The sequence below is a fragment of the Camarhynchus parvulus genome, chromosome 1A, assembly GCF_901933205.1.
Source record: "Camarhynchus parvulus chromosome 1A, STF_HiC, whole genome shotgun sequence".
Lineage (NCBI taxonomy): Eukaryota > Metazoa > Chordata > Aves > Passeriformes > Thraupidae > Camarhynchus > Camarhynchus parvulus.
The window spans coordinates 25,607,471-25,634,960 of NC_044586.1; the positions used below are offsets into that span (position 1 = coordinate 25,607,471).

The 27,490-nt window shown below is 38.2% G+C and overlaps 1 protein-coding gene across 7 annotated transcripts in view; it reads right to left on the reverse strand.

The window, feature by feature from the left end:
* Positions 1–27,490, reverse strand: part of CNOT4 (CCR4-NOT transcription complex subunit 4) — a 76,316-nt gene that overhangs the window by 33,325 nt on the left and 15,501 nt on the right. For 6 of the 7 annotated variants that reach the window (XM_030959401.1, XM_030959408.1, XM_030959405.1 and 3 more), the window contains exons 2-3: positions 9,287–9,530; positions 1,711–1,908 (exon numbers count right to left, since the gene is read on the reverse strand). In XM_030959401.1, the coding sequence (XP_030815261.1) occupies positions 1,711–1,908; positions 9,287–9,460 (372 nt within the window). In that variant the 5' untranslated portion in view covers positions 9,461–9,530. Of the gene's footprint in view, positions 1–1,710; positions 1,909–9,286; positions 9,531–10,473; positions 10,493–27,490 lie in introns of those variants that run through there. The other variant, XM_030959402.1, reaches the window with a different exon arrangement.

Below are 27,490 nucleotides of genomic sequence, written 5' to 3' on the forward strand. Positions count from 1 at the left end.
AACACTGGGAACATCCCAAAGAACTACAGCGTATGTTGTATAGATAAGCAGGCATGCATTGGTCCCTTCTGACTGCTCTTCATTTGGTCTATACCCTCTTGAAACATACTACACGCACCTGAAGGCATCATTCCAGAAGAGAATGACAATCCTAAAGAAACTTCCCTTTTAACTAAGCATATTGCAGATTATACTCCTGGTACAATATGACAGCACAGCCTTCACAATTCTCCTAAGAACACGTCAACAGAAGAGGATCCACCTGTACGCCACTATGATCCACAGACCTATTTCCAGAAACAGCACATAGCAGCCATGCTCCCATTCCAAATCATCTCAATTTATGAAGGAGATTTTTGCCTGCTTAAGTAGAAAACTTGAACATAGTGTATACTTTTTTAGTTCAACTCTCTCAGGCTAGGTTTCTTGAAGTTCAAGTCACCTTGTGCTATATGCAACGTTCAGTAAGTACACACTATTTTCTGGTATGTCATTGAGAATACTGCTACCAATACGCCTAGCGCAGCACATCCCCACCCCCCAGATAAACCCATTCCTAGTTACTTCAAGTATTCAGTGTAAAATTATCTGAGGTGTAAAAAAAAAAAAAAAAAAGGAATCAACTGTATTTACTACTATTTCTCTTAATTACAAATACTCCATCTGGTCAAAGAAATTAAATTTCAGTAATAAGCTCATATTGCATTTTTCAATGGTAAAATAGCCCCAAGCCAGTGCAGACAGTTGCTTGCAAATACTTGCTGCTATATTTCAGTACTCACTGAAGTGTTATACACCAGATCAGTTTTAACTTGATTTTTTTCTCTTCCCTTCTTATCCTTCCTTTTCTTCTCCTTCACTAAAAGCAGCTTTTTACACTTGTTCTTTAACAGTCTAGCAAAATACAGACCATACTCTGAAACCTCAGAAACAGCCACTTCTGTTTGAGACTTCTCCAGATAATTTAGTCTGATAAAGTGAATTTAATCTGGCAATGTTATTTTGAAGACATCTACGTTACCCTGTAGTACATTTCCTCCATATTCTAATTCAAGATACTTTTATGCATTAGCACTTACTCCATTGGCCACCTGCACCTATGACTGATGATGGAAGTAAATAAAGCATTTTAAATATAATTCATTTTCTCAAATGAAAACCTTAGTTTTGATGATGCAGAGTAGTAGGCCAACTTTTTCTGGAGTCTTCCTCTTACTAACTTTTTCCCCACAACTTCTTAAGGACATAATCCTTACAGTTCTTCCTAGTATATTCTTCCAAGTGTTGGCTTTTTTCTTCTGTTCCTACAGGTTTGTGTGATACTGTGTATCAGTTCTTTGTAATCCAACCAAGCTCCCATTTTAGAATTGGTGATTATTATAACATAGCTGTATAGTGCCAGCAGATCCAACCTAGGAAAACGCGTACCTGAAAAGTCCTTATGCTTATTTTTAGCTTAAAACCAAGGTCCCATTATTAAACAAAGAACAACTTCCTCCCCAAAAAAATAAAATCACAGAGCACCCGTACTCCCTAAGACAGAGACAAACACTTATTGAGGGTATTATGGAGGGTATTATGAGTGGGGGCCTCATAGCAGCTAACTTTTTCAACACAGCTCAATTCTGTATCCTTCAGAGAAACACAAGAATATTCCAATGTTTCATGGCATCAAGTTAAGAGCAAGACCTGCAAGTGTGAACTGCTCACCTCTGGATCTGCTAGGCGCTGAGATAGCCCTACCACGAAGACAAGGTTCTTCTGTACAACCCGTACACTGGCCAAATGTTTGCGATTCTCTGATATCTTCTGTTTCCTCTCATTTTGTTTCTGTTTCTTTTCGTTTTTTATCCTCTGCAGCTCTTCCTGGGAGAGTGGTTTGTACACTGCTGGATCTTCTGGATATGGCTAAACATAACAAACAGCATTAAAACCAACCCACGTAAGAAACAACACCTTTGAAAACCATTAATCATCATGATTTAATGCAAAAATTTCTTTACTATACTGATCTGATTGTTACGGCCACCCACATTATAGAGGCATACTCAGTCCTTTGGGAAAGGTAAACTTGCATATTTTCATGGAATTCTTCTATTTATAGACGTGATATTGATTTGGGCAACAATCAAATTCTAACCCAGCTACCTAGTCAATTTGGTAGCATTGCAAGCAGCTGCAACATAACAGCCAACACATCCTGTTATATTTTCACTAACAAGAGCTTAGTGTAAGCAGGATGAAAGCATGCACTTTATATTTATTTCTGATACAGATCTGGGTACTTAAGTGTACTCAGACATTTAAGTATATTTAAGTATTTCTGAGATAAGGAATTAAAATACAAATGTAGTTTCAGTGGTCCACTAAGTTCAAGACAGTAACATCATCACATTACTCAAAGTATACATGGTTAATTTCTAGTGGAGAGACAGATTTCAACACAATTAATGACAGTATTCTTGCCATACTTATGTACCAGTTTGAAATTTGGTCTCTGTCCCTACAGGTAACTCCTCACAGATATGACACTGTATATTTTAATCTCAAAAGTATACAAGAGAAGTACAAGTATCCTCAGAGTTACCTAGAAAGACTGCTCTATTCATGCTATAAAGGCACTATTTTAGCTGGGTCTTGCAGACTACAGTGCACTGTCCTCTGCCCCAGATTACTCCTCAAAGCAGTCCCACATTCCTTACCTGCCCCAGTTTTTTCAGACTGAAAAGTGAGGTTTCACATTGCACACAGAAAGCAATGCTAAGCACAAAAACAAGTCCATAGAACATATCTCAAACAGAAAGAACAGTTTCTAAACACCAAGAAGTACAAAATGAGAAGAGTAGAGGAGATGTGAATTAAAACAGACTTAAAACAAGGAAGCTAAGCTCAAGCTCATCAATATGTTGAACTAAGGTCTTTGCTTGTACTACCATAACCAAAGGTTTCAGTGTGCAAGTCCAGCAAAAATGAATTTAACTTTTTCCCAACTGTCCTGTGTTAATGACAAGAGTACAAAACTAGTTGTCATACTAAATAACCTGAGAAAAATCTACAGCAGAAGAAAATGTTTAGGTTAAAAGCGTATCTTCCTCATAGTTGCATGATGTTACTCCAAGAGCCACCAAGTGCTCAGACCTGATAGTCTCCTGAGTACATCCCCAAACAAATCAAAATCCATTCTTCAGTTTAAAGTTCAGCATTGTTATGCTACACGTGAGATAACTTCTGCAAATATGCTACAGTTGACTTGAGCAGATGGCATCTCCCAGTCAAACATCAAGTCCTCTGGAACATGTTTTAGCATCACAAAGGAATTTAAAAGTCTATGATACTTCAGCAGTAGCCAAAGGTGTCCTTAACATGAAAACACAATAAGGACTCAAGTTACCCCTTGAAGAACAGTCAAAACCATAACATTTCTCAAAGATATTCAGTATACTCTGATTAGTTACTCAGTTAACTCAGAGTTAACACTGAATACATTACACAGATTTCAGAATGTACTTGATGAATACTAACAACCAACTAGTAAGGTCACTTGAGATATGCTATAGCCAATTATTACCTTGTGTTTTAATACATCTACATATGAGGACTTCTGAGCTGCAGAATAATTTTACACTTAATGAGCTTCTCAAAATCTGTATTAGTCAATCATGTAAACTAAAGAAGAAAAATGTTGGGTTTTTACAGGAAAAAAAGATTACTCAGGGCAAAGAGTGAGTTATCTCAGTTACCAGCGAGTTCAGGTTGGAATGGGAATAAAAGTGCACCAGTATAACAGATATAGTTCCAAAAATATGGCTTGCTCTACATCAAGTGATTGTCCTATCCACAATCCATTCTTTCAAGATTGATTCCTACTCCACATCCCATACTATGCAAGGCACAACTTGCAAGAGTGTTGCTCTCTGGTACTGTGCAAGAAATGCATTAATGGTTTTCAGCAGATTCAGCAGGGCTCCTGAAGGTCCAAGGAAACTACAGCAAACAGTGTCAAAATTCATCAGGTTCTTTCTTGCCAAGTCCAGCCACATTCAGAGCACATTCTCAAGTGAGCAGCAAATCAGACATGATATTTCTTCTCTGTACAGCTATTTGTTGCTGGAGGTCCTGAACATGAATCAGGAAACATCCTGGGTAGTTAAAGCCAGGACAGAACATTGGTATGTCCAAATAGTAACCCTGAACAGAACATTGGTATGTCCAAATAGTAGTTTGTATTTCTACAGGAAAGCATAAAAACTCCTAGTAGAACACAACTAGGCAGCAGCTTCAGAATCAGGGAAAGAGAAATGTCTCCATCTCAGCAAAAACCTTGAGACTAGCAGAATAGGAACTTCAATCATTAAGTAGCAGCAGCAATTGGTGTACCATCATGGATACCCACACTTGTTTGAGCAAGAGAATCTTCTGAAGTTCTCACTAGATACTCTAAAGCTGTATTAAATACATGTTTTGTGTGTGCATCACCCATATGACATGCTTCTAATTCTTCCAAGGAACAGAAATAATTTGATATACGCACTTGCAGGACGTATACATGAATCTGCACACATCTCTCGAAACCCAAGAATAACCAAAACACAATTGAGGGGTAGATGATTTTCCTAGCTATGTATCATGTGTGGCATAATAACAAATTAGGAGATATTGCACATTTAAAAAGGGTGGAAGGCAAGTAAGCATAGCATCAACATTTCAGAAACTAATTCTAAAAAAAAATAGTATTAGAAACCATTTTCCTTTCAAATAAAGGACAAAAATCAGTCTACAGATAGGGAAATAAATTATTTCATCTTCATTGTTTCCCAGTGCAGAAGTTCATGAACTTGGATGATGGTTCACCTGTACAAACAGGTGCGTGCACTCAGACTGCTGGAACAAGCCTCTGAAAGCCAAGCAAGGTGGATTGACAGCTGTGTAATTCACAGCATCATTTGGTATGTTGTTTTTGCTGTCTAACCCTACAAATCAGAAACAGAGAGAGGACTATACATATCAGAGGCTCTCAGGTTTTACAACAACTAAAGTGGAAATGCTACTGACATGCCCACAGCTTATTTTTTTAAAACAATATACTTGCTTAACATACTGTCTCTAATGCCTTAGCTGATAAAGGATTTGAGATCCAAACAAAGTAGCTACCTCTAGTGGTATCAGCATTGATGTACTTTCAGATGCAAGACATTAAGAGATATCAATATCACCAATTCCCTGACTAAGTTCAGCTGATACCTTCCACTTATGTTATACCAATGCTTTTCAGAAAAAAACACTGAGGTTCCCCAGACAAGTGTGCCATCATCATGGAATATGACCAAATTTTCTTTACACTAAGTGCAAGGCAGTCCCTACAAGAATGTCACCAAAACTTTGAATGTCCCTCTTGAAGTCTTTGTTTCTCTAATCACAGATGGACCTTGATGAATTCTCGGTCTTCCTGACTAATTTTGTCTTGTTATTTCAGTTTTGTTTCCTTTCAGACTGTTTTTCCCCCATTTCCCAATTGTTGAAAGCTGAGCTGTGATTTATCAAGCACTTTGCTTTTGTCATTCCCAGGTAGGTCACATTCCTTCCACAGAATGGATGTACCAACATTTCCCACTTGTTGTCTTGTTACCAAATAGGTCCTGAAACAAAAAATACAAAGGAAATCAGTAAGGTTTATGCACAGTATACACCATTATATTTACATTCTTAAAAAACAATTTCCTATCTATTTCAACATATCAATTGTTGCACCAAATGACTCAGTTATGGGATAAAAAGCATAGGAAGAAACACTGAAATTTGGAGACTGTGCATTAAGACTAAATGTTCCTTTTACACAGAAGTAGTAGGAGAAACATGGACAGAGCATGTTAATTTCTTGATCGTACATCTAGCAGTATGCTATTTCCCTCCATCTCTAACACAAGGTGCTAGATCTTTCATAGGAGAGATAAAGGACACTCAGTCAAGAAACTGGAGAAAAAACCAAAGCCACTCCACAGGAACAACTGTATCAAGTTACATTATTTGGTGGAAGAGCAAAGTACTTAAGAAACATGAACAAGCTAGTTTTTTTCGTTGCTGGATTAAAAAAGCGCAGGAACTGACATTAAGGGCTGAGAGTGGCATGTTCTAATTAAGCAGTTGAGACAGTATGTATTATTCACATGGCAAACAGGAGCTAGACTGCTGAATTTTACAGAAAGGATAATAGAAATATCCCTGCAAAGAAAAATCACTGGCATTACTATCAGAACCAGCAAGTCGGCTGACAAGCAAACCAGCTTCTGGCTACAGAAATCTCTTCTGAAGACAGCATATTTTCATTCTATTTTGTCTAGTTAGCAGCTATTTCACACAGTTAAGAAACCAATTAACTGGAAAAAACAGGAAGCTTTGCTTGCTCTCTTACAACTGGCTACACCTACAATTCTGAAGGGCATCAGGAACCCAAAGCCAGATAGTTCCATTTTTTTTAAATAGGTACTTTTGGAGTTAGTGAATTAAATAGAAACAATTTCTATTTCTCTAGAAATAAGGCTATTTCAGAAGATTTGAATGAAGTTTAGAGAGTTTTTAACATGCTAATACTAAGATGTACCAGTTTCCAACCAGCAGTTAAGTTTAATTCACACTAGCATCTTGCTAAAGCAAATGTTTGTAACTATTATTATTATTCTCAGGAGGAAACTTAAGGCAGGAAACTAAACAAAACTTAAGGAAACTAAATCAATTGACTGCAACCACATGAACATATTCTGCATGCGCAGATATTAAGTTATATAACAGTTCAAACACATACAAGTACTCTCTCCTGGGCAGAAGAAACCACATGCTAACATCTTTTCAGTTAGAAGTGAATTAAAGAAGCTTAGGAAGATAATGGTATATATGCAATGCCCAGTTAAGATCTAATGGCATATGTGCCACCACAGCATTTAGCCAAGCTACTTTATTACAGACTTCTCCAAAACCTCCCCCAAAGACTTCAACCAAAACCCCTGAACAGGGGGCCATTCACTGCTCCTCTCCATGGAGTAGTGCTCAAATTACTGGGTAAGTCACACTGCATTCAATAACATAGGCACAAATAGCAGGTTTCTATTATGTAATTGTAAATAACAAACTCATCCTTAAACTTGTTTTAATACACGTTTATCCACAGTCCATTTCACAATAAGTATCCTGCACTGGTATACTCATCATAACAATATGGCATACCTGTTGAAACCACTGTACCTACTTATACACTTCCCTGCTAAAACTTTGTTACTTTGCCATGTTCTGTGCTTCAGCATTTTAACTGGCCACAATCAATGTGCACCATAGTAGTTACAAATAGAAAACTGCTCAGCTCTTTCCCCAGAAACCTTACTATGCACAGACAGGGACTACTCACACACACTGAAGACATATACACATACCTGGTTCCTTCTGTCCAGCACACTTCAAAAGATGGCTTCTTCACTTATTTAATGCTGTAACTCTGTAGCTCAAAACGATTTATTCCCAAGATGCTGGTGTGGTCTCTGCATGACAATGTCTCTGTCTGTGCCACGGAAGAGATGTCCTCCTCAGCCAGCCTCCTTCAGGCCAATTGCTTACAATCCAGCAATATAGCTCCAAATCCACTCAAGAATATCTTGCAGTCCATAGATGAAGAAAGTATCAACATAATCCTCATCTGTTATGAAAGATGTCTCCTTTCTCTCCAGGAGTGGCCAGTATGTTTCACTCCAATCACAGCACTTACTCGAGGTTTCTTCATGAAACAGTTTTTCTGAACAAACTGTATCCAATTAGGCAAAATATCTGCACATACAGCCATATGGCAGAGTATTCCACATTAAGAGGTCAGCATATTTCAAAAAATTCAGACACCCAAAACCAGTGACTAGCACACTGCTTCCGTGATTCTTCACATATATATACACTTCAAAACTCCGAATAACAAACAGGTGAAAAGTAGTGTAACAAATCCAGGAAAATGAAGCAACTTAAGGAAATCCCAGAAATCTCATGTTGTATCAGAAGAGTAGAAATCATCTTGTACTGTAGGAAATTACTACACAGCAGGTGTCACCTACAGTAGGTATCCCAAGTGGAGAAGGATTTGGCTGATAACACATGGATCTTCTTTGCAGAACACAGAGCCCAAATATTGCAGCAAATTTGCAGAATTTTTAAACAAACATGTTGCTGTAGGAGAGCCTTCAGGCTTGCAGAGGCATCCAAACACAGATCAACAGTAGCAGCTCTAGCGCAGCCAAAGCTCAAAAGAGCAGCAAGAAAATATGACTGGAAGTGCTTATAAAATACTGTGGCAGTGAATAAAGATAGTGAGACCAAGTAAGATTACTTGGGGTCTGAAAAGGAAGCTGTAACATGAGACAGGAAGACAAGAGAGACATAAACTAGGGACAGGATGATGATTAAATAGTAGGAGAACAAGAAGACATAAGTAGCTGAAACTACAAGAAGAGAAAGGCAGGTAAGAAAGTTACAGTCAAGGGAAGTCATTAAAGACAAGAAGATATTGAAAAGGAATTTTATTAAACACTGAAGATAAGGAAATAATGAGTTTAAGCAAAACACTAGAAGGAGAAATAAAGTAATTCAAAAGAAATAACAGGCAACTTAGTGAAGCTGACGTTTACAGCTGTGGCCAACCAAATCAGCCAGACATCAAGACATGGGGAGATATCAAGTACTACCTTCAAGCATCTGTCAACAAGATCAGAATACTATATAAACAGTCTAGACTTTGAAATGCTTCAAAATTTAACACCACTGGATATCTTTCCAAAAGTTTTTATACATGTAGTATTCACTAAAATATAGATTAAAAGCTCCAGTGCAACAAATAAAACAAGTAGGTGCTCTATAAACTTGCTTCTCAGTCAGCTCTGTCAGTTTAGCTGAACCTTAGCTCTCAGCAAACCTCTGATGCTGGAATCCTCACTATTCTTCCTGAAAAGACACTGTTAATGCATTAGCACCCCAACTCAAAGGATTTTTATTTTTAGCAATTCTCATAGCATCATCATGCCTTGGTTCTGATCCGAAGTTTCCCTCATCAATCTGGTTCTGAATTTAATAAACCAAGACCAGCTGTTTTGTAACAGCTTCAATACATATGCAGAGAGAATCTGAAGGATCCAACACCTCACCCTTGATCTAGGCCATGGCTAGATGATTGTTTCCCTCAAGGAAAAGGATATCTTTGGTACCAACACAATACAAAAGCCTTGTGAAATATGCAAGACAAGCCGCTGTTGCAGGGATTTACCTTTCTGCAAGCAGGACAAAGTCCATTCTCATCAGTGCGAATACGATGCCAACAGAAACGGCAGATTTGGTACCCACAGGTGCAAGGGAAGAAATTGATGTCATCAATTTCCAGAGGCTCCATGCAAAGAGGGCATTCCACAGGGTCTTCCTTAGCATCAGGGCTGCGAGACATCTTTATATGTTCGCAGAGCAGCAAAAGTTTATAATAACTTAATAGACCAAGAAGGTCAGCACTTGAAGGTCTGCAAGAGGGAAATAAAAAGAAAAAAATATTATTAAAACTGATGACAACTTTTCTTTTGTACCTTTTAACATTTCAGTTTTTCATCACTTCTCCTCACACAAGTTACCTACTAAAACACAAGTCTCTGCCAAATCAACTCGATTGTCTTTTCCTACTTATGAGCCTCACAAATAATACGAAGGTGGTACTGGTGATACACCCTCCCCACCTGGGCAGACAAGCACTTTGGCAGTTCACTGGCCTGTTTGGGTTTCAAAATGTAGATTGCAAAGAAATCAGTGTACACCATACATTGTTGATTCTTACATACATTAACCTCTTTTAACTATTGCTTTCTTGAAGTCCTTTACAAATCCAAAGTCAAATCCTTGAATGTGGGACAATGCTTATGATCAATCTATTCCTTTGCTCAGAGACTTGGAACAATGAGATTTGCAGTAACATTTAGGTCATCCATTCAGACTTTTGAGTAGGTTACAGAACTAACAAACAAAACCAAGGAAAGCTTCTTATTCAGGATAATTTGTTTCTTTTGTCTACCTCACAGTTTTGGTTCAGGGACTGATATGCAATCAGCCTTAGGACTACTTCATTAGCCATGATTTTTCAGGTACGCATCTTTCTACACGTGTCAAACTTCCATCCAAGCCAGCTATCTTTTTCATCAGCACCCAATTCGCACCAAAGCCAAAATACATGCAATGTGGTTGAAAAACTTCAAGTTGTAATTTGGAGTGCAGCCACAAGAAGATATTTCTGAACCAGAATTCTGAAGAAGGCCAATATTCAAGTCACTATTTTCTTAATTAATTTCCTAAAATCAGCCATTTGAGTATGCTTCTATTCTCAGTTTAAGGATGCAGCACAGGAAATTTACTTTCAGACTCAAAACAAGACACTTGGAGTCACCACTGATAAAATTAATGTGGGTGTTTTCTTACTTCTTTTAAGTGACACTCTGGATATATGAAATTGTATCCAATCCCAACAAGCTGTCTCCATCTGCTGCATGAGACATGCAAGTAGATGGGGCAGAAATCAAGGGCAACAGTAGAATTTTGAGGTGGACCTTTAGAAGAAAAATAAAAGGAACAAATGAACAAAAACTAAAAACCCATTGATAAATACTGAAAAGATGTGACCAGAATTGATAGCTGAATGGTCATACTAGCTTTAATGAATTACACCACTTCTTTAGAAATAAGTAAACTCTACCGTTTTTAAAATCCAGAATTCTTTTTGCAATCATGTTTTTACCAAAACTTCACTAATTGAATTATAATTGAACCACACAATCTGGAGTCCCCCTCTACTCTCCCAAAAAGTTTTCTGTTTCATTTCTAGCCAAAAGCTACTGGATTGTGTGCTATCCAGTATTTCTTCAGGCTTTTATGAGCAAATCCAGAAACCAATTCTCACATACCTCTACCTGAAGAAGAGTGACATTTAATGGTGTCCCTGGAAATAAGATGACTGAATTGTTGTGAGATCAAACCCTTGCTCACAGATTTCAGTATGGTCTGACGTTAGCCTTACGTAGCATCGATTTGATACTTTCACCACCCCCAAAAAAGGAAAAACCAAACAACTAGTTGTATTTTTATCTTCCTCACCCCATATACTTCCTTGCATGAAGTCTATCTTAAAAAAGACCAAGAGGTTCCAGCTCAAGTTGGGACTCCCCACCATACTGGACCAGCTCTGTCCTAGCATCAGTCTGAAATACTCATCCCTGTCTGCACACAACTTCAGGGACAGAAATTCCTCTACAAGCAGCCAGGAAAGAACCCTGAGGAGGAAAAACCACACATGCACACAATCAAAGCACCATCCAAATACACAGCAGAGAGCATATAGCTCTGTATGGGAATGGCTGCATTGTCACCAGGTTAACCTGCAATCACAGGCTGATACCAGAAGACCAGACTACCTGCAATCCCAACTAGTTTGTAGACAGTAGATCCTCCAAGCACAAAGTGTACTTCTGGTAAACATATATACCACTGCCCTCGAGAGAAAAAGGTCCACTGGATGATCACAAAAAAGTAAGGATGAGAGAACAACTATTAGATGCTCTAAGTATAACTTCTCTATATAGTATGCACTAGCGACAACACTGTCCTTTTTCTCACTGTCACAATGACTAAAATCAAAAAGTTAAACTTCGATGATAATACAGCAGTTTTCATTTCATTATCTGTGCTTTCATTCATACTATATTCACAATCATTTTGACAGTCTCAAAACCAGGTTCTGGAAGTTTACCAGTGTTTCCTACAAAGAATGCTAGCAGAATCTGACCTGAAAGGAAAAAAGGATTACTTTGTTTGGGAGCTTTGTTTTAAAGAACACATTCCCACTGGCTGAAAAATGGGAGGGACTGTTAGAAGGCCCCAAAACATCATTTAAGTGGTTATTAGGCAGATAACACACACTTTTACAGTAGCCTGTAAACACTTTGTGTAAGCTTTTCACACTTGTTATTAGCAGCAAAACCATAACAATACGAAAATGACTTTAAACCAAAGGGATAAACTCAACAGATTTTGTTCAGTTTGGCTTTGGATTTACCTTTGTCACAGATCTCCCAGCAACAGGTCAGTAAGCACTCAGTATATTCCCTTATACTTGATACTCAATCCACCACATGCTCAGCAGCTCTGAGCCTATTGAAACACATTTAAGTAAAGCTATACTAGTACTAGTGAAACTGTAGTTAAAAGAGAAGTTCTGAAGAAACTTTCACCGCTACAGTAGAATTACTGAACTGACTTAGGAAGTTATTATTTGGAATCTCCACTAAGAAATGTCATCAATTCACGTGGATAAAAAGCATGACATATTAGCTAGTGCCTCTGGGATATGCAGATGAGCTCTAACAAAACTGCAACATAATTAACATTTATGAGCTGTTTAAGTTAACACCAAGAGTTCAGCAGCTGCTAGCAATAATGTCAATAGCTTGCTTCAGTCAGCAAATGGCCCGTTATTTTACAACAAGGAGTAAGGAGCAGCTGTGTGCCATGTTTCTTGAAACTGAGGAAATATTTATTTACTTGGCCACAGACCATTCAAGCATCCCATTTAGAGATTCTCCACTCAAGTGAGTATCCAATTCAGAAGGGTTTATATACCAGGATTTGTGTCTGAAATCTGCATCAGAATATGCTTGTTTATTTTCAAAACTGGAATAACATGCATAGTAAGGCATTAAAAATGGATTCTGCATATAGTTCATGCACTACCAAGAAAAACAGAGTAACGAGTCAAATCTAAGACTATTCCAAACAATTCCAGATAAACAGCACAGGATAGCAAAAATAGCAAAAAACAAAAGGCAGTATTATATGTGGTATTTTGTCTTTGGGATCAAGTTCAATGAGATGAAATTAATCACATCTCAGGAGAAAAGGAAGAAAATTGTGCACATCTACACATGCTTTACAAGCAGACAGAATTTGTACATACATATCCAAAACTCCAATGACTGAAGTCAAACATAGTTCCTACAGTTCCCCATCCTGTTTACAGGACACTATGCCAAAATATTTGCACAGAGATGAAGCAGAAGTGGACAATGTCCAGCAGCATGCTTTAGGTGTAGTGATTTTGTAAAAGGTAATACCCAAACTACAGAAATATGAAGTTTTGTGCTTTATCCCTTGTACTGTACCAACTAATACGCTCTTTTCCAAACACATACGGAATAGAAGAAATTGAGTCATTTTTATTAACTTTAAGCGCTTACTTAGCAGATGACAGCTGTGTCTAATCAGCTTCACCAAACAATTGTTACTCCTGATAAAATCCTCTGGACTTTGCAGTTGAGGAAAAAGTGATCCTATTATTTGAGGGTACTCACCTAAACACAACTTCTAATATATCTAGTGATTGCAGCCCATTTAGGATGCAGATGCTTGTTGCCTTTCTCTTTTGCACTTGAGTTAAGCAAGTTTAACTTCCAGCAGTTTATCTTCCCTATTTAATTTTAAAAGGGGATCATAGAAAAAAAGGAGGGGAGGAAGCAGGGGGAAAAAAATTAAGCTTATTATACCTTCTTTTTCCTCAACAGTTTAAGACTTGACACACACTCCTCATCTCTCCAAAGCAGACACGAGAACATCTCCATTTGCTAGCAGTTCATTTTAGTAAACACATCCCTTAAAGTTTAAGGTCTCCTCCAGGAGGGCAGCTAGCTCCAGGGAATACAGACACATTCTTCTTCTCACACAATGGACTGAATCCAGCCTTGCTACTTGCTTTGAGAAAACACAAGTGTCACAGACAAAATTTCTCAAAATCTAGTTATGAAGAACTTCAGTAAAGACACACAAAGTATTTGGAGACTTAGGGCCTCTTGAAGGAAAAAAAAAATCCAGACACGCATTAGCTAATGTTTCACTTAAAGTTCAAACATACCTGACACTTGAAGTGAAACAGGTCGGAGTCTATGCACTGAACCTTTAGTAAGGGCTCAATAAACTTATGCAAACAGAAACCCATGCTTTTTTCCTGGCCTTGTATCTCTTGAAACTCATCAGCCATGAGAAGTCTCAAAACCTCAGTGTATGCAGGTGCTTTCCCATATAATGCTGCTGGGAAGGCAGCTCCGCCTGGCAAGACCCCTGCTCTCACTCTGCTGAAGGATCACTTCCCTTTCTGCGCTTCACCTCCGTATTGATCCACATACAAGCTGGAGGGAGGACGACAAGCAGACTACAGACAGCAGCAATAATGGGTCATCCCTTCCTTGAAGCAGGGGAGAATCAGCAGCTCTGTCAGCACAGCACTCTCCTTCTGGCCAGCTTTGCCAGGGGGGTATGTTTAAGTCAGCTGAGGCACATTTAAGACAACCTGCTTCCACTAGTGACTGGTGGAAGGAAAACAACACCCATCTTCTTCAGACTGCAAGTAAGAAAGGCTATCACTTCATTGCATTGCAGTGACCACTTGAAGCTTCACATTAAAAGCTTTCATAGGCACACTACAAAGAAAAGCCCATTTTTACTGATTTAAGCACAGAGAACTGAGGGAGATTTGGTGAGTTAGCAGATAATCCATATGGCAGAAAGTGCACATACGCACATACCAAATCCTTGAACAGACACAAGACTAGTTGTTTTCACAAAGTCATCCACACAATTCAGAAGAAATCTGTGAAACTTCCACAGAATTTTCCATCTCTTTGACATGCTACCCTGTATTTGCCTTTTTTTGAGCCCTATCAAAGAAGAGGGGTCCATTTCTCCCACGAGCCCTTCACTCACATCAAAATACAGTAATATTTTACAATCACCTGGTTAGCAACACTGACATATGAGACAGCCAAAATTTTCAGGAGTACTGAAAAGGGGCTATGCTTTTCTGAGTTTTATGGCTCTGTTACTGACTGGGAACAAAGACACTTCAGTCGCAAGCAAGCAGGCTCCTGAATTCATCCAAGTTAATTTTCATTTGAGACCAATGAAAATTTCACTTCCTACTTCTATTTCCTGACTGTGCTGAATATTTAAAGCAAAATATACCACTGATTGTAAAATCATGTCCTGTAATTACAAAGTCCATTATCCCCCACGGCCTCTTTCTGGGATGTTTATTACTTTGTTTGTAATCTACAGCTACATTTTGATCACAGGACAAATGACATCTAAGAAAAGTTAAGATGCTGACAAAGCCCCAAATGTTTGGAAAGTATGACCAGGAATCACACAGTCATCTCATTACTTCTGAAAACACTGTTCCACTAGCTAGGATTATCCCTAAGTTATTTAGCTCAGAGGTCAAAACTGAAGCCTCTAGACACTCCCCTGCTTTGTGTCTCCCTACAGGTGCCTAGGGAGCTCAACCTCATGGTCTCAGACTTCAAATTCTGCCAGCATAAACAGCTGTACCATCACTTGAACCAGAAGACCAAAACATAACTATCTTTGCATGGTGATATTTAACTAAAACAATCCTCCATCTCCATCACACAGCCATACAGAAGCTGGCTCGAGTATTGTGAAAACACAGAAACAAGCATCTAGAGGTAACAACTGCTCAAACAGCATGTTCATCAACACAGCCAAAGAAAGCACCTGAGAAGTTTCCACCTCATGCCTTCAAGGCAGCTAATAACAAAAATAGTCAGATGACTCCTGCTAAATGAAAAGGGAACTAATCATTCTTTATAAACCCAAAGTGAACACAAACTATTTTAAGACAGTTATATGGCAAAGAAAAAGAAGTTATAGACCACAAAAAGATACTTTTCTCTCATTTAAACTGAACCAAGAATTGGTCATTATTGGTTTATTGTTACAGCACCCAGAACACTACATAAAGTGACACATGAATGCCAAGTAAGATATAATTCACTCAGATAACTTACTTCAAATCATGAACAGAATCAAGACATAATTTATTCAGAAAGAAAAAAGGCCAAGTAAGATTTTGAGAAATTCATCCACAAGCTCATAAAGGTCTGGACGTAAATATACAAGACAACACTATCCCAGCATGTAGGTCATCTCACTCAATGAAATTACAAGCATAATATTGCCCTCTCATTGTAAAAATTAATTTCCCCACATTCACTCACATTCAGCTCTAGGATTCCTTTTCTTCCACTTTCTGCAGGCCCCTATTTATTTTCTGTACTTACAGCATCACTACATATAGATATTATATGTCCCAAGCAATCGGATAATGAATTAGAAATGGGCTATACAATTATTAGTTGACATATTTTAAGTCTCTGTCACACACAGAGACCATGTAATATTGGTATACATATCCCAGCATGGTTATTTCCTTCTGACAGAGCAGATGCTCAAGCATCAAGTGAAGCAAAATAGCTATATCTGTATATCTGTACACATTTGTCTACAGCAAATCATGTATCACAAACTGTTGTCAAAGGATGTTGCAGAGACCGTAACATGTAATACTAAAAAAAAAAAAAAATCTGTCTGCTTCTGTTAAATATGAAATACTGAACTACTCTGAAATCCCTATATCTCTCATTACTGGGAAAGAGGGTACTACTCCATTCCTTGTACCTTCTCCTCAGAGCATCTGCTACCAGTCATTGTCAGAAACATAATCTAGATATACCAACCTGCCAATCATGCAGCAACCACAGGTGGCTATTAAACAGGCTGTTTGGGGAATGGAGGGTCTTTATGGTGCTCACACAGCACTCTAGCATGAAACACTCACTTTGCAGTTGGGGTCTACACACCACTGTGCCATAGTCCAATTTTTCCACAATGATGTGTTCTATCTAGTCCCTACTAAGGTGCTACATACACTGAGACATGATCTACATATCAATTTAGAACTTAAACTCCAAAATTCAGAAAAATTCAACATGCCACTCCCAGTCACCACATCACCAATACCCTTCCCCTCTGCCCTGGCACTCAGGATATTCTTCCATCTTCTGTGACACAGTTCAGCTCCCTCTTCCTGTCTCCTTGGTAATCCTCTCACCATCTCCCATTTTCATTTGATCTCCTGGTGCCATTCAGGCTATTCACATTTCTGTAGGACGTCTTCACCCAAAAGATGAAACAAATCCAGCATTTGTTTCAGGCTTCCAAGTATCAGAGTTTTTATCAGTCTGTTTCTTTCTTCACAGAAGAGGTGAGAACATACCATTCCATAACAAAACTTTCTTGTGTTAGTTTGCACTAGACAGCATTCTTAAAAATAATGGCAAATATTCTCAGATCCAATTAGAAAGAACAGCTCAGGTCTGAAGAACTCCACATCCTTTAAAGAGCAATGACCCAGAAATTCTTACACACACAGGAAAAAATCAGTCCACTTGAGGCTGTAAGACTGTATTTGAATATAACCCATTTGCATAACTCTGCCTGCAGCCATCACCTTCTGGATAACTTTCCAGAAGGATTTACTTTTGACCTGTTGCTCCAGCTGCATTAGTTCACACAGACTTAATATTCCAACTGATCTGATCTGAAAGTCATACCACCACTGAAGAACAATCTGGCACAGAACACCAACACAGTATGCTCAGAATGAAGCATATCATTTTTTTTTTAAACTTGCATTCAAGGACAGCTCAGCTTTTACATTATAAAAAACTCTTGATTTGCATTTTCACAGTGCAGCATGAACAAGACCACTGCAGCATCTTTACAAGTCCGAGCCTGCTTATCCAGCTGTACTCTTTAAAACTACAGCAGTTATACTGTCCAGTGCAAAAAAATCTGTAAGCAGTTTTCTTATTCATTCCTGGATATTTATGTTATCCAAATGAAGAACAAAAGAAAATTCAGTTAAAACTCCTGCAAATAGATCTCCAGAGATTTAAGTATCTATTAGATAACTGCCTTCCTCTATAGCAGAAGAATTCTCTTATTTGCCCCTGAAGAAGCAGGTACAGAAACAATAACACACAAAGCATAACAAAAGAAATGTAACTTGTCATCAGAGCAAAAGCACACTACACATTCATTTTTTTCTCTGGATTTTTTACAAAAATTCTAAGATTTTTAATCATTAAGGCAGTACTTTTGCTCTTGGGGGAATAGCACCCAGTAGCTAACACACACACTTCTGAAATTATCTTGGAAATAATACTTGGCAAGTTAGAACTGCTAGGAGCAGGGGGGAACAAGCACAAAAAAGGGGGATAGAAGCTGATCACAGTGAAGAGATATGCACTCTTATTTGCAGCACCATGCACTATAAAGACACACACATATTCCTTTAGCAAATAAGAATTACCAAAATGGCTTGTAGTAAATTAGCTATAAAACCCAAATCAGCATGATCACAGCTTATGGCTTCTTTTCTCAACCTGCTAAGTGTATCAGGAACCTTCCAAATTCTTTAATTCTCCTTATGAAGTGCCAAGTTGTCACAGCAATATTAAGTGATAACAAACCAGGGACGTGTAGCAGCCACATACTAGTATTACAAAAAAACCCTCACACAAGACACACAGCAAGTAGTAAATTTTCTGTTTATACATAAGTGGGGGGATTGACCACCCCACATGCCTTGCCTCTAGCCAAGAGTCCCCCTGAACATTGTTTGTGATTTCACAGACTGCTTGAGATGTTTTTCTTCAATAGAAAGAGTACAAATCAATGTACAAGATAACCTTTCTTCCTCGTTACTGAGATATGAATAAAACCAAGAATTATTCACTCTGAAGCTTAATAACACAGCTGAATACACTTCAGAGTGACGATATGGGAGATCAAGCTAGGGTTAGCAACTACCCCTCAGTTCCCTTCTATTGCTTTCCCGATTTCAAGGATGCCAACTAAGACGCCAGAAAATCTGAGACAGAAGAAATTTTAAGTAATTCTCTAAGTTTTTTATGTATGTGTTAAAAATTTATTTATAACAACCTTAAAGAAACAGGTATTTAATGTTTATTTGTTTCTTCTCCGCCTTCTCAATTAAAATGTTTTTATTAGGCTTCAACTCACTTGTCCAATATTTTCAAATAACTTGACCTTTACAGAGCAACAGTTACAATGCCACTTTCAAGTCATTTTAAAAGGCAAACGTGAACATAGTATCAGCCTAATTACTGATTTCTTAGCAACAACAGTATTAAATCTCTCATGTTTTTCCATAATCCATAAAAGCAAAAAGACTTTTTAGTTGGGTTGGAAGGGGAGAAAAGCACCCAAACAAGTTTAATACAGAGAAAGAAAGCCTTATACAGCTCATCTGTAGGTTCTGGATGAGTAGCAATTCCAGCTTGAGTGCTTCTGCTAATCAAGTAATAATACAAAGCATTGAGCTCAGAAGAATAAAAACTCTTTGTCAAAGCCCAAGCACTTCTCAGTGCCCACTATTCCATCTTGAAACTCACTGGCAGCTGATGCCAGAAATTAGAAGACTGGCATAAAGTAAAGCCATAGACTACTACATTGGAAATGCTGTCTTATACTAGTAAAACACAAACTATTACTGCATCCCTTCCCTGGTCACAAACTGTGAAGCACCTATGTCAGTGCCTCCCTAGAAGTTTGTACTTTATGTCTAACATTAACTTGGGGAAAAAAATTCATTTCACTCTGAAATTATGTGGATGCTTACAAAGAATCCAAATGAACATCTCATTCTTCAGACTGCAGGTTTATTCCTCACAACTCGGTGTCCTACTGGATGCCATGATGCAATGAAACTTTCTCAGGTATTTTTAAGCAGGAACTGTGATAATCCAGAATAGTTTGAATAGTACAGATACAGAATGAGCCTGTCTCACTCCTCAAAGTTTCTAAAAAGACCTCAAAAGGAAAAAATATAAGGGAAAAGTAGCCTAATATGTATATCATAAAATCTACATTCTTTAATCAGAGTCAAAAAAACTCCAGAGATCCCTCTCTGAAGCTGCAATTGTTCCCCCAGAAAGCCAACAGGAACCACACTTTTCTGTCTCGAGGCAATTTTTCCACACCTAGGTCAGCCCTAGAAGCAGCAGATGGCTACTAACTGGAGCTCTTGGCTTCAACTGAAGAAGACCACAATAGAGTAAGCAGTGATAATGATCAAACCCCTGCCCAGTCACCACCATACAACCCATTCTTGAAAAGGCCAAGATGAAACAGAGACAGGAAAATTATTTACTTAAAAACTATTAAACATTTTGTACTTCTGGACCTAGAGATATGGTGTAGGAGCAATAGTCAGCTGCTGTCATTCCTCTACATAGGACAGAGCTCAAGGAAAACTGCTGGAGCAGTAATAGCTTCTGACAGACTACCAGCTTTTCTGTACTATCCCATTTAAACTACTTCCAAGTCTGAATCGAGTATTTTGCCTTTTAGTGACTCTGATTACATTCAATCAAACCAAGATGAAGAATTTGAAGGTTTTTTCATCAGGCAACTCAGCAGTAATTTCTCTTCACGTAACTCACGTTTTTTGAATATGCTGTGGTCTACAGCTCACTTAGAAAAGAAAGATAGGAGAAAAAAAAATTGAACAGATCTCTTGACTGTTCCTGATTCAGTACATGAAGAACAATGCCAGAATTTTCTCTTTAGGAGCATCAAGCCAAAGTTAATGAAGTTGCATTTTGAATTTTCAAGAAAAATACACAGTTTGAGTAAGAGAATAGCAATCAGCAATCAATTACAGAATGCTGACATGTGAATTGACATTCCCAATCATTAAACATTACAAACATCTTGAACGTATTAACCCACCCATAGTCTGGAACTGCGATTTCTTGCCTCCAGTGATAATTATAGAAGCTCCAATGTGTTAGTATACATGGCCTGAAAAGTTGGCAGAAGTTTCTCCCTCCATACATGCACATTCATTTTTTTTATCCAATACTTTTTCAATACAAGTTCTACTTGCTACAAATAAGGAGTGAACATTTATAAAATCAAACATAATTAATGTGTGATCTGTTTTCAAACAAACTTCAATGAGGTTAAAGAATAAATCTCTTCACAAACTTTTTATGCAAAAGAGCTATAAATTCTAGTTTATATTTATTTTAAAAGCCATTTTACTTAGGAGTTCGGGTTTGTCTCTACAAGTTTATAACTTATATCCAGGTTTACTTTCACAAAGTCTTGTGAGTGACCCATGTTGATAAGGCAACTGGGGAGGAGCCCAGTCTTTACCTGCTGAGCCTGTACTTCACACAGAAAAGATAGGGAAAGTATAAAGATTCTCATGTTTAACTAAAATCAAGAAAAGCTCTCCCACCATAAGTTCATTAGAAGTCCTGAAGATAGCTACCAGTAGTTAGTCAGGCAACAGATACACACACCATGAAATCTCACAGCTCTTTGTAGAAGTACATCAGGAAATTATGTTTCTGATCATCAAAAGCTACAAGAAGCTAATTTAATGTTACAAACTGCTGAATCAGCCAGGTAACCACACTCACACTACACATACAGAATTGCCAACTGCATTACTCTTATTTTCACACTACAGGTACTACCTGACATTCCCAGGATTCTATTGTATTGCAGTGCCTTCATTTATGAGACTTTAAAAGACATCATAAGCAAATCTACAGCAAAAATAATTTCTGTGTCCAGCAATACCAGATATTATTAAGGAGAAACATATACCTATAGCACTGAGATACTATCCATAAGATGCTTTTCTAGTCACTAGCAACAGATAAAAATTTGAGGAAGACATTAGTTACATTGAGATTGGTTTGATCTAAGTGTAAACTGGGAGGACAGATGTTTCTGCAGTATTACTTGAACATCATTACACAAAAAAACAGTTATAACCCAGCTTCAAAACTTTAGCATTGACAAAAGAGACTAACTTACCTACTGCTAGTATCACTTGGAAAAAGCTGCTCGTGACCAAACTATTCTTTGTCGGTTTGCTTGTTATTACAAATAAAACTTTTTTCTTGGCACAGCAGTATCTCAAATAAACAGATACAAGCACCTCACAATATACTGTAACTTCATACATAATCTGTACAGACAGCCACAATTGAAATCTTAAACATTTGAAGAAAAAAGAAGCAACACGTCCACAGTCAGTAAATTACACGGCCTCACACTGCTTAATTAGAAGGACTCTCCTCTAATGTTTTTCATGCTGCTAGTGTCGATTCTCATTAGCAAATGGCTTTCAATACCCAAGAGGGCAGTTTTAACCTAAAGATCAACAGAAGTAAATTCTGGAAAAGAGCAGCATCAAAATACACACAGCAGTTCTGAAGAACTACAGGTACTGCTATATGTAAAATGTGTAGGGACAAAATAAAAATATAGAGGCTACACAAGCCCAGTTTGAGCAGTGTCCATGGGGGTGCATATTTAGCACCTGGTAGCAAAACTTATCATATCAAGATTCCCTCTAGGTAGAGAAAGATCATCTTCAATCATTTTCTGCTTGAATACTCTTAGCTGGACAATATAATCAGGAGTTTGAATCCATTCATTTTTACTTTGCCTTGGATAAAGTTTCTGGGAAGAAAATTAGTTAATGTATTTGTTCAGATTAAGAGTCAGAGCCCACTTCTGCCAATAATTTAGAGCCAAACTTTACATTAATGCCATATTTCTGATAAGGTAAATCAAGTCAAGTCACATGAGCATGTATTCCAGTGGTCTTCCAGTTAGCTGCCAAAATAAGCTTGATCTTGTTATTCTGCCCTCATAGGTATAAAACAGAGGAAGCAGGCTGTCATGGATCAAAATAGTCTATCTAAATCTTTAGGATCCAAGATATGGGGGAGACTCCACAGTGGACCAAAAAGCCAGAGTTCTTTTGTAATGAGGAGGATGGCAGGAGTACAGAGAACATGCTGCAACCAGCCCCAGGGAGCATAAACAAATCATCACATGTAGCCTGGGCATGTTCAGAGAAAGCCCAAGTCTCCTCAGCAAGGGCAAGCACCCCACAGAGATCAGTACCACAATGAAGTTTCTCTTCACTTTTTCTGGTGATGATCAAACCTACAACACCAACAAACAGGAATGAGTGACAAGTCCCTAGATAGGCATTCACACAACCATCACACAGGCACCTACTCCTCTTTACAAATCTGGCCCTATCAAAGGAACCAGAGAAAAACCTAAATCACTTCCTGGGGAAGAAGGTACTCCAAACCAATCACAGCCCAGAGGCTTAATTCTGGTTCCAAGAATTAATTCAATGTGTTCCAAAACTTCTGATTTACAAGATAATCTTGCTGACCAGTATCAGAGAATTTCAACAAAGGAGGTCAATATACAAGAATTTTGTTTTAAGAAGCTACTGTTAGCCACCCCAGATAATTGGCCTCTTGAATCAACATGAGGTCTTTTCCTTGCCCCCCAATGCACCTGTACTGTGAAACAGCAACATAAACCCTTCAAAGTCTGGCCAAACTGAAAGCTTCTTTGCACAGTTTGTTTTACAGAAGGATCACTCATTCCTAAACAAGGCCCATTATACTCAATCATTGCTCTAGACATGATACATTTTGTGTACAGAACCCATCTTACAGAAGAGGAATTCAGAGGGCTGGTGCTAACAAAGCTGAGATGACTGTAGTAACACCACCTAACAAGAAAACACCCAGATTTTCCCTGAAATAGGACTATGAAAGATTTCAAGAGCTAAGGAGAAGTTGTAAGAACATAGTATTTATCTGTGGACTAGACTGCTATTGAAACAATCAATGTTTGAAACTACACAAGAAAACTCATACCACTGTTAAATGTAACATCCCTTATATTCAGGATTAGCTTTCAGAATACATTGGCAAGTTTGCTCCATTCCTGGAAAATCTACAACTCATTCCTTAATTGAATTAGAGATCAATGAAAATAGACTTAGGAGGCTGAATGTTCAGATCTCAGTAAAACCTGAAAGCATTTGTAAAATATTTCTTACCTTTCTATAAAACAAGCTGAATGAGTTTGCTCTGTAGCCTCCTACAGCAGCTGAGATCCTTGCCTTTGTGAAAGGTAGTTAGTTTACCCCACTAACACGTCACACCATCCAACCTAGTATGGTTAAAAGATCGTGGAAGCACAAAAAAAAAAGGTGGGGGGGAACTTAGTATGCCATCATGACTTCTTGAAAAGCTGCAGTCTTCTCTGAAAATCCTTGACTTGATTATCACAGCCCTTTTTCCCACTATGGGAAGAAACACAAGTAGAAAGTTGTCTTGCATCATTAACAATGCAAGCATTTTTTGTTTGGGGCCAGAGATGTGAGTGTCAGGAAAAGAGTTTTTTGGACTGTACATCTATATTGGCTACACATTACTCTCAGGGACAACTGAAAAGCTCTGCTTATTGTGGTCTGTTACAGTGCCAGACTCTGCACGGCCAGCACCATGACAATCACCAAAAGTTCTCAGGACTGAACAGTTCCCAAAGCTTCACAGTCCTCTCTAGGTAAAACAGCAGGAACAGAGATTCTAGAAGTCTCAAGGTAGTAGGTCTAGAACATGAAATACAGAAAGAACATCTTTGTTTATTGATCAGCCTGGCAATCCACCATAAGTCTTTCAGCAGAACAATCCTTTCTCTTTAAAGACAGTGATCATGAAAGAGGCCTCTACAGGCTCAGGAAGGCTTTCCTAGCATTTTCTATAGACAAACTGAACCCATACAAAAACATATCAAACCAGACCACAAAGAAATAAGGTTACAAGCTGCAGGGACTTCTTTAAAAAACAAAATGTACATGGTGTTTTATTCAGAAAGTCATCAGTACCAAACAGCAATTTCAAAGAGCAATGGATTCCAAAGAAGCCTAACTCTAAAAAGCAGCCATATAATCAATCTATCACACACATCAATTTAGGATCTGTAACTCCTGAACTGTTAAGCAGGACCAAGAGGTGTCTGCAGCCTTACTTCTCCTTATTCTTCCAGCAACCCAGGCCAAGTACAACAGCTACTCAGGACAGACCTGTTCCGTGTGTCCAGACTGGCACACAAGACCCTTGAGAACACAATCCAGTGAGCAGAAAATCATTCTTTTCCCCTGCTATGACCACGTTTGAGATGCGCTGCTCTTGACTCTTGTGCTTTGGTTTTCAGAGCTCAACAATTTCTAACTACTCTTCTGACAATATCATTCTCTTTTCATTAAGACTTTCCACTTAGTAAGATTTATGGTATTTGAGTCTTGAATATAACTACAGCATTACTCACACATATTCTAAAACCTGATTCTCTAAAAAAGCAACTCACACTCTGAGTTTGGAGGAAAATAATTTGCAAATCTCATTTCGAAAGGCAAAATGGCTAACCTACATAGCTGTTATAAACAACCATAAACCCCTGCTAATCAAGGTATTTGAAAAATTAATATGCAAATAAACCTAAATCAGCCCAGCAGTTGCATTCTACAAGAAAAATGACCTACTCACTCTGTTTTACTGTTCAGAATTTCTAGGATCTTGGCATCAGGAAGCCAAGTAATAGTGATCCAGAATGAAATACAAATGTGTGCTTTTTACTTTTATGCTTACTATGGATCCTTAGTACACCGGCAGCACTGGCTGTATCTGACATGCAATATACTTTAGGAAAACAGTTAAGCACAGAGCCTAATTTGATGAGAAAAAGTCTTTCAAAATTAGTCTTAAAGACACAGATACTCCATCTGAAATGTGTGTGCAGAAAGAAGAAAATAAAACAATGGGTCATATTGCACTGCTACTTTTGTGTGGGCTAGTGTGTGTGATTCCAGACCTATAATAGAAACTTTACAGTGTGGTTTAGTCTTAATCACTATTCAGCACCTTGCAGATGAAGCATTTTAAAGAGCAACCTGAAAACCCATATTACTGTTCCTACGTCAGAGCGGAGTGGTTGCCACTGTCCCTAACAGCAATGTCCACTTCCCAAATGAAAGCATTAGATTTACTTAGCATTAGATTTACTCCCTGAGTTATATAAAGATATTTCTCAACATTATTTCTGAGGACTTAAGAGAGACAGCAGGGGAATATCATATTATTCAGGGATATGGCACCCAGGGTATCTGCTTCCTGACAAGGAACAGTTTACACATTCCAGGTTCTTTTAATACCCATCTGCATGATGGGCCAGACCATACAGTAATAAAGAGAGGATAAATTAATCTGTACAAACTGTAAGATCACATACAGTATCTTCTGCTCCTCTGACTTAATAAAATTACAGATTTTTATCTACTTTTCAAGATAGGACACTTGTCTTTGGAAGAGGTTAGTGTTTTATCCTTACCTACTGTAACAGAAAAGGCTCATGATCAGTACTGTGCATACAGACAGGTAAATCAGATGCTGTCAAGAATTTACATTGATAACATAACATGGAAACATGCTAGTAGCTGAGACTGCTTATAAAGCATTACTGTGCCTGTAGATAGTCAACAATGAATAGTCAGGGTGAATAAAAGCACCTTTGGTTTTGTAGGGCTCTCCTGCCATTTTGTTTCCATTCTGTTTATTAATATCTAGTTATGTATGCAGGTTTCAACTACATCACTGTTCCCAAATTCATACTAGAACGTCAGTCAGATAAATTCCCACCTCTTATACAAACAGCAAGCCTTTGGAAAGGGATGAAATATTCTTGCTACTGCTGGAACATGAGCAACTCAATTCCCCGACCTTGTGGAAGGAAATGCTCCTTGGGTGGAGTAGGTAGTGCAGAGAAGAAATCCAGTTATAGAGTAATAGAAAAGTAACATCCTCTCCCATGCAGAGGAAAGCAGGCTGACATCAGGACATGCTTCCCACTGTCTCATTCCTTAGGGTAACAGATTACAATAGCTGCCAGGTTAGCTGCCTTCTACGTAAGGCAAGACCTCCAAACCAACCACACACAGAATTTACATTATTTCTCCTCCACAAGGAGTCACAAGGTAAAGAACTACATTCCCAGTAACCATCTTTCAATGAAAATTCCACAGTTTAGTTTTTCAACTTTCATATGAAAACAGCTTCTATGAAAGACTAAAATTTTTTCTGAACACTTTTAAAAGGGCATTAATAGTCACACAAGTTGTTTTAAGTCCTTGAAAAACATAGCTATGCACAAGACTAAGATTGTTAAAGCACACAGAATATTCCCTCTAGATTAAATGCACAGACAGCATATAAAATAGCACATCACTATGCAGAATTAAGGTTTTTGACATGAAGTCACAAGTCACTTTGCTACACCCTGAACATAGAGGTACCAAAGGCAAAGCATGTGCCCACAGAAGTTTTCTTTCCACAGGACAGAGATCAAGGACAGCCACAAGAGAAGATGAGCATGAACATGAAGAAAACTTCTCTCCTCCTAGCACCGCACACTTCTGCAGAGTCCTGAAACTGCCTAAGATGAAGAAGCCACACCCTCGTGCCTCACATACACTCCTACATTCATCCTACTCTAAAAAAGCCAGAGTTTGTACATTGAGATTGCATCTTTTATTAAACCAATGCATATAATGAACTAGTTTATTGGTCTAACACAGGGTACCATCTCTGCACCCAACAAGATGCTACTGCTG